Source organism: Catharus ustulatus, chromosome 1 (genome assembly GCF_009819885.2).
Source record: "Catharus ustulatus isolate bCatUst1 chromosome 1, bCatUst1.pri.v2, whole genome shotgun sequence".
Lineage (NCBI taxonomy): Eukaryota > Metazoa > Chordata > Aves > Passeriformes > Turdidae > Catharus > Catharus ustulatus.
This window is the reverse complement of record NC_046221.1, coordinates 98,049,050-98,063,042: the sequence shown is the minus strand read 5'-3', so window position 1 is coordinate 98,063,042 and position 13,993 is coordinate 98,049,050. Positions and strand designations below refer to the sequence as shown.

The window sequence follows — 13,993 nt, the reverse complement described above, 5'->3', positions numbered from 1 at the left end:
TTTTTGAAAGCTTAGCGTTTGATTCTTTATGGAGAGGTGGGCAGTGATCCTGTAAATATGGATGATGTGTCTCAGGCTTTGTTGTAAATCCCCAGAGATTGTGTCTTGTGGGTACTTCTGCCTGAGTGGCTTCAAAAGAACACTACAGGAAAACAAGTTCAGTAACAGTGGAAGAGATCAACTGGAAATGAGAATGCTAATTGCATTTTCATCCTTGAAGTGCTTTTTACATGAAAGCCACTAATTTTTATAGGTAGACCATAACATTTATTGCTGAAAAGCTGAGGATACTACATAGGAGCAACATGTACAGGCCGTGGGTAAATGAGGTCAAAGGCTGTGAGATATAAACACCTATTTTCTTTCAGCCTAAACTGGGAAACAGTTTTACCTTGGCTTTTACAGCACTGGTCTGTTGTCTTCTCTATTGTGTTCTTTAACTGTGTGCCAGTTGATAGTTCTGTCTATTCCTATGGAAACCAAGAGAGTAAAGCCAATCTTGCAAGAGGCTTTAGGGAGAATTGCTCTTAGTTGAGACACTGCCTTGCTTTCAGTCAAAATGTCTGATAGTCAGAACTGGCCTCAAGTCGTGCTGATGTTCTCTGCTAATGTATTGCCTAAGATGCTTTGCCAGACAGATGAACACGTTCAGCTTGAAAACTGGTAAATAAGGTTTCTCTTCAGCTGTCTGAGAGATTTTCTCCAGTTGAGTGTTTTACTTTTGAGTCTAGAATGTTGCTAACGAAGTTGCTAAAAGGGTGCTTCACGAGATTAAACCCAATGTCGAAAATCAGTGATGTTTTTGTCGTGGTCTACTTGGAAGGGTTAGCAGAGCATTGCATATTTAAATCCACCAGTGGTTTGTTAGATAGAAGGCATGGCAATCATCCTTGTCAATACAGAGGTAATAAAGAGCTTACAGATTTATTTTTTTTCAAACCTATAGTCCAATGCATGGCTGCTAAGAGTTATGTGTAAAACAATAATCCTAAATATTTTCTCTTTTATTTTTCAGTTACATTATTTATCATGGGGTTAACCCTTAGTTAGTGATAACCAGAAAGACAGCCTGATATTTTGATGGTGACTTTACTAATTTTAACTAGAAACTGGGGTTCTGAGTAACTATGCTGACTTTGATTTTTTTCAGGAGCTGTTTAAACAAATTTACTGATATTCAAGAAGTGTAAGAATGGTGCAGTCATATATAGTAAAGGCTTAAAAGCTTTTACAGGGTTCATGGATGTTGTAACCAGGCAATATGAATTCAGTTTCAGTGTATCAGAAAACAAGAAGTGCTAGTATTTCATGCATAGGTAAGATTTTAAAACATAAGTGCTAATTTATGAATTCAAGTGTTGGTGACAGAAGTCAACATCATTCCAAGTGGTTTCTGATGTTCTTAGAACGTACCTCATCTCAAAGGGACACTAAAAGATGAAACAATCCCTAAAGAAACCACGGGCACAGCCCCATTCCTTTCTAAAGTTATTAAAATATTTGGGGTTTGAAAATTTGTTTATTTTGTACAAAGTTTATTTGCAGGGTGAAGCATCCTCTCTTCAGCACCTCCTTGCTGGAAAGATAGTGAGCACGTTTGTGTATATAGTAAGATTATCTTCTGTAAGATCAAGGAGATCAAAGAGAGGTTTCTACTCTGAAGATAATCAGGTTAAATTCAGTTGCCATTTTTGTTTTAAACAGAAACGTCATGGATGTATTTATCTTTCAAAGGCTTAGCTAGCAATTAAGGAGATCAAGTTTTTTGACTTCCACTGCTTCTTGAAAGCATCTGACAGCAAAGAACTGTTCTCAACTTTGGCTTTAGCATCTGTGCTAATCTGTTGGCAAAGCATGTTAATACAGTGCCAAGTGGCTGATATGTTCTGCTTGGGTTTTTAAGGCAAAATCTAAAATACTTTCACATTGTACATATTTTACCTCCATGAGTGTCTGGTTGTACAATATGATTTAGCATTTGTCAATCTGTAGATTTCTTCTGGCTTTAGAAACTGCTGTGTCACTATTAAAAAGTATAGACATTTTTGTGTTTTGGGCATAAGCAACAATTAAGTCTTGACTCCAACTTCCAAGGAGTCCTGGGTTTAAAAGGCTTAACTAATCTAATCTGACTTTAAAAGATCATAGCATTCTGTTTTGGGTTTTTTACATTTATTTATTTATTAGTATATTTGGAACAGAATGTACTTCTCTGGAAAAAGAGATCAGTGGCCTGGTGTGCTAAATTTCAATGTACATTACCAGTTCTAAATCTGGGTCTAAAGCAAATGAACAGTGTACATGAGTGAATATGTATGCAATAACCCATGATAGAATTAGTTTTTCTGTTCTCAAGGTGCTGTTATATATCCAGCTCTACATTCTTAGATACTGTTTAAGAGTTTAAAAGAAAAAATAATCAATAATATATAAATACAATAATTAATAATATTTAAATGCAATGATTATTAAATAGTTGTTTAATCACTGCCCATGTTATGATTGGTGTAGTATTAGAACAGATGTTTTGTCTTTGCAACTGTAATGATTTTGTGCTGTTCTGCTTGTGAAAGAGTAAAAGTAACTGAATTATATATTATATTCATCTGAAGAGGATTTATTGATTGTTAGATAGTCTATTTTTTCACAAAAGATTGCTAAGAAAATTTTGCTAAAATGTCTTACATAAGTGCTGCTTAATTAATAATGAATATATTTCAACAATCAAAATTTAATAAGCTAATAAATTATTAATCTATGGTAGGGATATATAATTATCAGATCTCTGAAATCCTTTCTGTCGTGGTTGGTGGACTTGCTGCACTGCTGTCATCAAACACACCCCTTTCAATAGGCTGACCTTTGTGCTTCTGATTTTGCGGAGGCCTCTGTTTTACCACTTGCCTGGGCTCTGCTGCACATTTACTGACCAGGCTTAGTTACTGCAGGGCTCTCTGTCTGGGGCTGTGGTCAGTGGTTAATGCCTGATTTTTGGTAAATCTCATCTCACGAGTACAGAAACAGCAAGGGATAAGGTGAAAAGAATTTTAATCAATGAATCGTTCTTTGGGAATTGTGACATTACAGAATTTAGGGTATTCAATAACATTTTTAAATAGTGGTAAGTAATGTTTTAAGAAGGAAATAGCTGAGAGAGGCAGCCTGTTTGACCTCAGAAGCATATAAGAATTTGAATTATGGGGATAAATGTACAAGCAGAAATAGAAAATTGGGTAAACTGAGCACCTTCTGTTAGCAGTAGGTTCTTTAAGAGTAACTAATTTCATAGAAATAAATTCAATAGGTTACCTTTTTGAGCCTGTACAAAAATATTAACTGTAGTGCTAGATGGAAAATTGCAAGCTTAATTACAAATTAGGACACAAAATGTAAGAGGATGGTAAATTATTATTCCATAATCAACTGAAAACAGATACAGTTGAAATATGAGCTGTAAGATCAGAAGGCATGTATTAGAATTCCTTAACAGTTGCACTTGAATCTAATATTAGTCAATATTTCTCATGAGCGAACTTAGAATCATGAGTAGTATTTTTTTAAAGGATACTTAAGAGTGGCACAGTGTTAGGAATGATTGTCAGGTCCTCAAAGGGAGAATGGCAATGACTAGGATGTCAGAAGAATAGGAATACTGAAAGTAAGTTAAATTATTAAATATATTGTAGTCCAAAATGCAAGTCCCAGGGGGGTGGGGGTGTGGGGAATGGATGACACATGTAATGATTAATTCTATGTAGTATGAATTTATTATTTGAAATGTGACTGAGAAGGGTGTAATGTACTAACTGATTGGAGAATGTATTTAATTTATGGGAGAAATGCAGTTTTAAGTGTATCTGACAAGATACATGCACTAGCAGTAGATAAGTGTCATTGGGATTCATTAGGGTACTTTGTGGGACCCCCTTTGGTAGCCCTGTAATCTCTGCTTACTAGTGTTCAAAACAGAAGAGTTCCAGCTAGAATGAGTGTGGAGAGCTGATGATTTCTTGAGGGCACTGTAGGGTTTATCCCTTGTTACTGAGGTAAAAACACTAATGCTTGTTTAGATTTTAAAAGCCACACTGTACTTTCATGGGTAGAAGAATGAAATGTTTCCTTGTGTGTATATTGGATTAAAAAAATACAACCCAAACAAGAAACAAAACTGAAAAGTTCCAGCCTGAAACAGAGAACTAGGAGGAAAACAAATCCTGAACAGTGTCATTCCACTTAAAAGAAATTGCTAGGAAATTTTTTAAAAAGTATTAGGTGCTCTTACTCCCTATGGTGCTAGAGGGTGGATTTACTAATCCAGAGGGTCTGTTTTAAGCTTCAGTTCTAATTTGTGGTTTATCTGTAAATATTTCTAAGGCTTTCTGTTCGGCTGCAAGTATATGCCCTGACTGCATCTTCAGTGCTTATAAGCGTCAGTAATGAAAGGCCCTTGAAAACCACCTCCTTTGTGAGGGCTTGTGGTTTTTTGGCCTGTCTGTTCCCAGTCCTGGGAAAGCAGGTATGTAATTTCAGAGTGGAGCCAAAGGAGCATCTTCACGGTTTAACAGCTTGGCATTCTTTTTAATGACCCCTGCTGTTTTTACCAGGAGGTTGTATAGAGATACTGGGCTGCTTTTTCCCCAGTTCCTCTAGCAACCCTTGCAGTGCACTAAATCTTCAGAGGCCCATTGTAGGTATTCCAAAAATCAAACCTAGCTGTACTGTAACAGTTGTTAGCTCATGTGCTTTATGTTGTAAATTATTACAGATCGGTCTTTCAAGTCATAATGAGTACTTTATATGGATTAGAATTGTTATGGTTCTTGAAAATGTAGTCTCAACAATTAATAGGGAAATAAGCAATTTTTCAACATGCAGTGTTCCCTTTTAACCCACTGATGATGAAGATAGCCTAACTATGGATGTGCGTTTGATGTGCTTGGAGAGATTCACATATTCTAAGGTGCTAAGAATCTCTGCCTTACATCATCCAGCTCAGCTTCTCCCCTTATAAAAGGTGTTGTATTTATCTGTGCAGTGTGGTTGTAGAATCTGGATATGAAAAGTTTAGTGTCAGAGATGTATCCACACTACAGGGTAAGAGAAATGCTTAGTCAGAGTGTAGAGGAAGGCACATAAACTTGGAAGACCAAGTTAACTCATCAAGATACAGTGGGAAGAGAATGGAAATAAATTTTCACAGAGCTCTATTGCACGTCAGCAGAATGTTTCTAGAACCCAGGTGTACTCTTTAAAGCAAGTTTGTATGCTTGTGAAATGGTTAAAATTTGCTGTGAACAGTACAGTAATTTCGCGATTATAAACCGCACCATTTCGACTAAAATTTTGGTCTGCACCCGGAAGTGCGGCTTATAATCAGGTGCGGCTTATATATGGACAAAGAACGAAAAGTTGCTGTTTTACTTTGGAGGACAGGTGTCTGCTGAGCAAGGCAGGAGCTTCTCTTTGAAATGGAGAATGTAAACTCCCTCCCTCCAAATTATTATAATTTTGAAATCAAGGGGCTTTCAGGCGAAGATATGGGAATTAAGAATAACAGTTCTTTACTAGGGAAGTTAAAATAGAAATGCGGTACTACAAAGAAACAAACTCCAAACCCTGACAAAGTCTGAGTACAGCCTGACACCCCGTCAGGCAGGGTGCTGGCAGCAGTCCCATTAAATGGTGGCTGCATCCTCCTGCAGTGACAGATGTGATTCAGTTGGAGCAGTGCTCCTGTACAAGGTGCAGTTTCCCTCCGGAGGTCCAGTGGTGATGTGGAGAAGTCCGGTTTTCCTCTGGAGTCCAGTGGAGAAAGGGACTACCTTAGTGTCCCTAAACCTCTGTTTTTATCTTGGTAAGAAATGTTGGGCTCTTCCCCCTGGCTGGAGCAACTTCCAATAGGATGCAGTAATTTTATCAGTCCCACAGTGGGACTCAGTGGGCCATTAGCAGAAAATGACTCGCTGGAGGAAGGATGGGTTGTGAAAAGATAAAGAACAATGCCCCGTCTGGTTTCAATGGATGGCCCATTAGCAGAATATCTGCCATTGAGATAAGGATCACTGCCCCCACCCTCAACAGATGGTGATAGAACAGATACCTTTTATCACACCCTGTATTGTAACGTGCAGCTTATAATCAGGTGCGGCTTATATATGGACAAAGAACGAAAATTTGCTGACCCCCGGGAGTGTGGCTTTATAATCAGGTGCAGCTTATAATCGTAAAATTACCGTACTCACCTTCTGAGGAAGTGTTTGAAACAGAGGCACGTGGCAGTGAGTGTCTGGGAGCAGGACTCTGTGGGCTGTACAGAGTGGAATGATGTGAAATGTGAAGCCAATGTTTTTAGTGCACTGGTAATGCAACCAGTAGTTTCAGCACCAACCTATGATTAGAATTATAGCACCACTGAATAGAGCTCATTTTTTCTTTAGCCTTTCACTTAGGTGACCATATGGGACAGCCTGACTGTGGCTGTTTGACAGATGCCCACCCAGCTGCTCTCTCAATACACTTCCTCAACCAGCCAGGGAGAGAAAATAGGTTGAAAAAGCTGCTTTGGATTAATAAAGAAATAAACACATTTTCCTGTAGACCCAGAAAACTAGGCAGAAAAGTTTACCAGTAATTTTCCAGTGAAACCTTTCCCTGGCAGTAGAATCATATTAGAGATACTAGATGGCTTTTTTTAGTGACTGAACTTGCAGTTTTGGGGATAATTTTTTCAGTTGCAGAGACAATTTAAATTCTGGCAAATTCATTAGTTCTGACTAAGATATTTCTTCCATAACTCTCTTCTCCATATGAATGTTCAGGTGAGGAGAGCTTTTCTGGCTGCTTAGTAGTTTGGCTTGGGGTCCAGAACTTTCCTTGAAGTTATTACTTGATGGCAGAGCCATGGTTGCTTGTTGATCTGTCTTCCAAAAAATGTGTTTTACATCATTGGAGTTAGTACCTGTGGCTGAATTTTTGAAATAGCTGAAGTCTTTCTTTATGTTGAAGTCAGCTGTGCTCTGAAGCTCTGCTGTCATTTGCAGAATCAAGTATTTTGATTTTCAAATAATTTTGATGGAATTGAAAGGAATTTTAAGAATTGGCATTGAAATGGTAAATTTTGGCTGCCAGGAATTTTCTCTTCAAGTATTTAATTGTGTTTGCTCATAATGTTTTCTGTTTATAATAGAATAAATTTTGAGTCATTATCAAGGATAAGAGACCACAGACAGACTCAGAGAGCTTCATGCTGCCCAGGAATGTTTAGGTCACTCAAGTGCATTATTTATGAGTAAAATCCTAACCAGCTTGAAGACTTTCTATACACAAAAATTTTATAAAGACGGAGGAATTGGCTTTTCAAATTAAGCATTCCCTCCCTCCACCTAATAAGATCTAAATTACATTTGCCTTCAAGGCATGCTGATCCATTCCATACTTACAAACTTAAGCAGTAATCTATTGAAGGTGGGGAAATTTTCCATTGTCATTAAAAAACACAATATTGTTTTCTAACAAATGAAAGGAAGACAGCAAAATTAATGGTATTAGTACAGAAAAGAACAGCAGTCAGAAGCAAAAGCATGAGTAAGATAATTCAAATAAGTAATGTAAGTACAGGTGTTTTCTGTGGTAGTGTTAAAAAAAATCTTAAATCACTTGGAAGAAACAAAATCTTTTGTGTTTCAGAATGAAGGAATTTATTACAAATTCATTTGCTAAGGAGAGGGATTTGTTGACTAAGCATGCAAGAGAATAATATAGTAGTAACTGATGGAAAAATGTGTAATAGCAAATATAAAATACCACGTAGGGAGAGAAATTCTAATATTAAAAGACCATGTTTCCTTAGTTTTATGCATTATCTTAACTTTCAGTCTTCTTTACAGTGGAATTCATTCAAAAAGCAGAGTATACTTGTAAATCTTCCAATAAGTACCCATCAACAAGACAAAACCAATTTTTTTTCTTCTCATGGGTATGCATGCATTGTATGTAGGAAATATAGAAAACCACACAAATGTATTATCCTCTGTGATGGAGAAAAGCAGATATATTTCTTCCAGGACTAATATTCTCTCAAGTTACTTAATATTGTCTTCCTCCAGTCGAATTGCCAGCCACATCATGATACACTGAGGTTTTTTTGCTAATTTTTCTTTTTGAATGAGTTTTGTAAATTTTCTCACATTTGCCTGCACAGTGTAATGGTAGTAATGAGGAGTATTCTCATCCCTAGCTCCACCCCAAATTTATCATTAATTAATTCTGAGTGTATTCTCTGTGGTTTAGGAGCTCTGCAGATATCATGCTGTTCTACCCCAGTACTTTGGAGTATACCTTGATATATGTCTGTATACTAAAATACAAAATCCTGAGGTTATACTTTCCCTGACACCCAGCAGAGGAAAAGGATGTATTTGGTCACTTCTCACTGGGAATGCTGTTGTAGCCATGCTGTCTCTGGCAAGAGAAGTTTGCATGTTCAGGCAGGTTTGTGGTAGGTTCTGTGGCAGACTTTTCTTGTAAGCTGTCTCTGATGAGCAAGGACTAGTAACAATAAATTGTAGAACCAGGACAAGGTAATTTTCTCTGAACTCATTCATGATTTGCTTTTCTTGATTTGTATTTTAAAATAAAATAGTGTAACAGGGAAAAAAAGTCACATTCATTTATTTTGACCGTACCTGGTGAAATTCATGCTGCATCTCTGAAGCTCAAGTCTTCTATTGCTGTTAGACAGAAAACAGAACAGTAATTTTTGTAAAGTATGCCCTTCTAAAGTTTATGACTGCTTTGAAAAATGAAATTTGAATATTTTTTATGCCCTGGCACTGGATGCTGTGGAGGCCTCTGGAATCCTTTGGCCTGTCTCCATCCTACCATTCTGCTGACAAAAGTGATTTGCAATTCTGAGCCTTATGAGATACCAAAGTGCCCCCATTCATTAGCACTGCTTGCCCTTGTCTACTTGCTTGCCTTTTTTCATTGTTTTTCCAAAGACAGCCTAAGGGGACTAAACTAACATGCAGAATTTATAAAAGAATTGTAGCAGACTGAAGTATGTTAATTTGCAGGTAATTTCATAAGCAGAAGAATCCAAAGACATGACTTCTATTGATTTAAGTGTCACCTTTCCTGTGTACATTGTCTAATAAAGCTTCATCAAATGCTCCAGCTTTTCCCTGAGTGAGGGAGAATTAGTACAACTTCTCTTCTGAGCTTTGTATTTTCATTATAGTTATAGGTAATGATCTGTATGGGAAATTGGCAAAACCTTTCTTGGGGAAACATTGGAAGGCAGTGAGCAAAAATTAGGAGTCAACACGCTCCTTTCATTTTAGGCAAGGTTAAAATTTAGAGTGTGAAAAGAGCAAGGGTGTTTAAACCATGATGACTGAAGATAGGTGCAGATGTTTTGCTTTAATCAGTTATGGCTCCAGCATTTGCTGTCCTTGAGTGCAACTTAACTGCTGAAAGTGATCTGATAAACCCAGAGACTTTGGGAAGTGGAAGCATCAAAATGTTGTATGTAGCATCTCTCCTATATGGAAAATAACTTCCAAGAAAGAGGTAGTAGCAAGTGAAGGCTGGCTGTACTACTAGATCAGTACAACTTCTTCATGATTGCATGTTCATGTCTTCAATTTTTCACTAACTTCTTCAGTGATTTGAGAAATAAAACCAGATTGAGCTTTTTGGGATCCACCTTCATTTATTATATCATTATATTTATATCAAAGAAGCATTTCTATGTTATTCCTTTTGAAAACATAGTGAAAACCTAATGAAAGTCGTAATGTGAAGTATTTTCAATGTGTTGTAAAGCTAGCTGTCCCATCCATTTATTTTATATGTTGCAGACGAAAACTCATACAGTTCTCAATTTTAAAATGTAGGAAACTATCACTTTTGCATATATTTGCTATGTATTCAGATGACTACATTTTATCTTTCTGAATAATTTCCATTTATTTTTCTTACTTTCATTTTGAAAATTATATTCTTTCTTCGTGTTTAGTTTTATTCCTCATCTGATAACTGTTCAGCTTGCTGAAACCAGAATGAATGATCTTATTTCAGCTTTCATATGATTTTACTGAGATTAAACAGTTAAGAAATTCTGATAATATTGCAGAATTTTCAGTATTAATAAACCCTGTCTTATTCTGTTAATGGAATATAAATATCTAAAACCAAGTACCAAAAGAGATCTAAAAATGAAGAGTTCATGTTAGTAAAAAAAAAAAAATCTTCATTAGATGTTTCCAAAGCTTTGAGCTGTGTTTTGCTGCAAGCTATTTAGGCACTGTAATACAATAAATATATATAAATATGTCTAAGTATCATAATTTGGTTTAATAAACTGACATAAATTTCTGGTATTTTTCTTTACCCAGGGAAATTATCGCTTCATGAAACTTTTGCTGGCTCGTAGAGGAAACTGGATGCAGAAGGACTTGGAGGATATGACTCCATTGCATTTAACTACACGTCACAAAAGTCCAAAATGTTTAGCTTTGTTGTTAAAACATATGGCACCTGGAGAAGTGGATACCCAAGACAGAAACAAGGTAAAAATACTGCTTATTTTGAGACAACTGCTTATTTTAAGATTTGTAGCAACTTCAGAAATTGGTTTTACATCAAGCAGTTTTGTGCAAAAAATTATTTATCATAAACTTTTTCTAGGTCTTCAAAGTAGAAATAATAGTATTTTCCTGATGTTAACGATGTTAAAGTTCATTGCACTGGCTCCAGTGACATTCTTCTTGAGGGTGGTTACAAAAATAGAGGATTCAAAAGCCATCAAGTCTTTCTGTTAGAAAGATCCTTGTTAAAGTCTGGATAGCATGTGCTTATGTTGCTTTTCTTCCTTTGAAAAATTTCACATTTAGAATCTTTTAATGATAGGAGTGACTAGAAAACTGCCTATAATTACAGCAGTCATTCTGGAGAGGTCATGCTGACTTCATGACCATGCTAATTAATTAATAATGGTATGCATAAACCAGCCAAATCATTTAGCAACCTTGCCTGTTCAGCAGATTTCTAGGCCAGTATTTAAAGCACTGCCAGATTCCCCGCAAAACACAGAGCACTTTTCTCCCAGTTCATGTCATGAGCAGTAGCAAAAATGGAATTCAGGTTGGTGAAAGCTGATCTCGGGCACAGAGTCCAACCTGTTTCACCCTGTTGGGCACATAGCTTTTTCAGTTTCCTTGCTGCAGCTGTGCACAGCAAAATTGTCAAATATTATTCCTGAACGTGAGGGAGAACAGGAGTCTGCTTCCATGTAGGTAACTGACTGAAACTGGTTGTAGGTGAGAGAAGTCAGTGAACCAAGGTGACGCTGGCCTTCTGGTAACCAAAGGTTTCTGCTTTCATTGCAACTCTCAGTTTCCAGGATTACAGGTCAGCTCCATTTAATAAATAACACTCATTAATTTATGTGACAGCACTTTGTGGAGCCTTTCTTCAGTGAGCGACAAGTAGGAAAAAAGTCTGTGCTATCTTATTGTTGGTACCATGGGACTAGGCTAACAGCTGGCAGGAACAAACACAAATAGGCTCCTTTTTGCCTTCTTTGCAGAGAAGTTAAGGATATGGTAGTGAACTTACACATTCCGTGTCACTTTTAAGGATGCTGATCCAGGGTATTGCACTTCTAAACACAAATGTCCTGTAGGAGTTATTTCTCTGTTTCCAATCAAAGCACCATGTAATGTTTAGTAGGGGTGAGAGGGTAAGAAAGCTGGGGAAAAAAAATTATTCTTTATCTTATAACTCTCTGTTCCTTGGGAGTTGGGAGAGGTGTGTCTGGTAAATGAAATACTTGTTAATATGCCAGTGTTTTGCTGGTTAAGAAAACCCCCACACATTGGTTTGCTTATGTAGTTATGAACATAGATAAGGCCTGCAAAAAAGCTGTTGGCAGTCACGAATTGGCAATAGGAGCATGGATTGCTGTTTGATATTTTATTGGACCGCCATGGGTCATTGAGCATTAGATTCCCTAATATTCAACCTCAGAATTCTGAGTCATCAAAGACAGTAAAGTCAAAACCTTTGTTCAAGATGGATCCAAGTCGAGTGTCAGCATCCAGTGTCACCTTCACCTAGTGGAGTCTCCATTAATTTGTGTTATCCCAACAGAGTTTGAAATTTAAGAGGGACCACACTAATCACTACAGGTGTTCTATAGTGCAGCTCTGGTGCTGATGCCTTGTTCAGATGATCATTCATTCTAGCTTGGATGTCATTGCTTAATACCAAGCACGGATATTTTCTCTGTGGGTCTAAACTGCTGCACCAAATAGCCATTAGGGTGGTGCTAAATGGCATGCACATTTTTCTCTTGCCATAGTCCAACAAATCTTCATAAAAAGCAGTTAGTCTCCTACCAGAGATACTTATGTTGTAAGCATAAGGGCTTCTCAGTTTGGATCTCATGTAAGGTGGTGCAGCTTAGATCTAATTCAGACCTCAGTATAGCAAAGGTGTGTGATGATCTGCTCTTACTAAGGTAGATGGGCCACTTGTTCAGCTTTGTTTAATGCCTATTTTCACAAATCTTCAGTTGTCAGCCACCCGAGGTACATGTGCTCATTTTTTGTCAGTCCTCTTTATTGAAGTGTGACAAAATCTTGCTTATTTACCTATTGTTTAAAGCTAGTTTTAGCCAAATTTAATTTTCATGTTTCAACAATATCTTGTGAATATTGTGTTGCAGCAAACTGCATTGCATTGGAGTGCCTATTACAATAACCCAGAGCATGTGAAACTTCTCATAAAACATGATTCAAATATTGGAATTCCTGATATTGAAGGAAAAATCCCGCTTCACTGGGCAGCTAACAACAAGGACCCTAGTGCAATCCACACAGTGAAATGTATTCTGGTAAGAAAGTCTGCTATATGTGTGTATAACACTTTCTGTCGTTACTACTTTCCTCTGATAGAAATATTTTTTATTCTCTTGAGAATTCTCATTTTAGTCCACTGACTCTTTGAGAATTAAATCATTTGCTTTTCCTAACATCCAGAACTTTGTAAGAAATAATCATAAATATTTTTGCTCTCTCGAAAGGAGTTTGTTTTGGGTTCTATGGGTGAATGTCTTTGCTCTCAGTCTTGTAAGGGGGGAAAGGAAAGACTTACAGTAATTTCACGATTATAAGCCGCACCATTTTGACTAAAATTTTGGTCCGAACCCGGAAGTGCAGCTTATAATCAGGTGCGGCTTATATAAGGACAAAGAACAAAAAGTTGCTGTTTTAGTTTGGAGGACAGGTGTCTGCTGAGAATGGCAGGAGCTTCTCTTTGAAATGGAGAATGTAAACCCTTTCCCTCCAAATTATTATAATTTTGAAATCAAGGGGCTTTCAGGCGAAGATACGGGAATTAAGAATAACAGTTCCTTTCTAAGGAAATTAAAATAGACATACAGTACTACAAAGAAACAAACTCCAAACCCTGACAAAGTCAGAGTACAACCTGACATCCTGTCAGGCAGGGTGTTGGCAGCAGTCTCGTTCCATGATGGCTGCATCCTCCTGCAGTGACAGATGTGGCTCAGTTGGAGCAGTGCTCCTGTACAAGGTGCTGTTTCCCTCCAGAGGTCCAGTGGAGATGTGGAGAAATCCGGTTTTCCTCTGGAGTCCAGTGGAGAAAGGGGCTCCCTTAGTGTCCCAAAACCTCTGTTTTTATCTTGGTAAGAAATGTTGGGCTCTTCCCCCTGACTGGAGCAACTTCCAATGGGATGCAGTAATTTTATCAGTCACACAGTGGGACTCAATGGCCATTAGCAGAAAATGGCTCGCTGGAGGAAGGATGGGTTGTGAAAAGATAAAGAACAATGCCCCGCCTGGTTTCAATGGATGGCCCATTAGGAGAATATCTGCCGTGGAGATAAGGATCACTGCCCCCACCCTCAACATATGGTGATAGAATAGATACCTTTTATCACACTCTGTATTGTAACGTGCGGCTTATA

At 37.5% G+C, this 13,993-nt stretch overlaps 1 protein-coding gene across 2 annotated transcripts in view; it reads left to right on the top strand.

Moving 5' to 3' along the window:
• The window catches only part of INVS (inversin), an 85,635-nt gene that overhangs the window by 27,392 nt on the left and 44,250 nt on the right, over nt 1-13,993 (top strand). For both annotated transcript variants that reach the window (XM_033057124.1, XM_033057134.2), the window contains 2 exons: nt 10,398-10,571; nt 12,731-12,898. In XM_033057124.1, the coding sequence (XP_032913015.1) occupies nt 10,398-10,571; nt 12,731-12,898 (342 nt within the window). The remainder of the gene's footprint in view (nt 1-10,397; nt 10,572-12,730; nt 12,899-13,993) is intronic.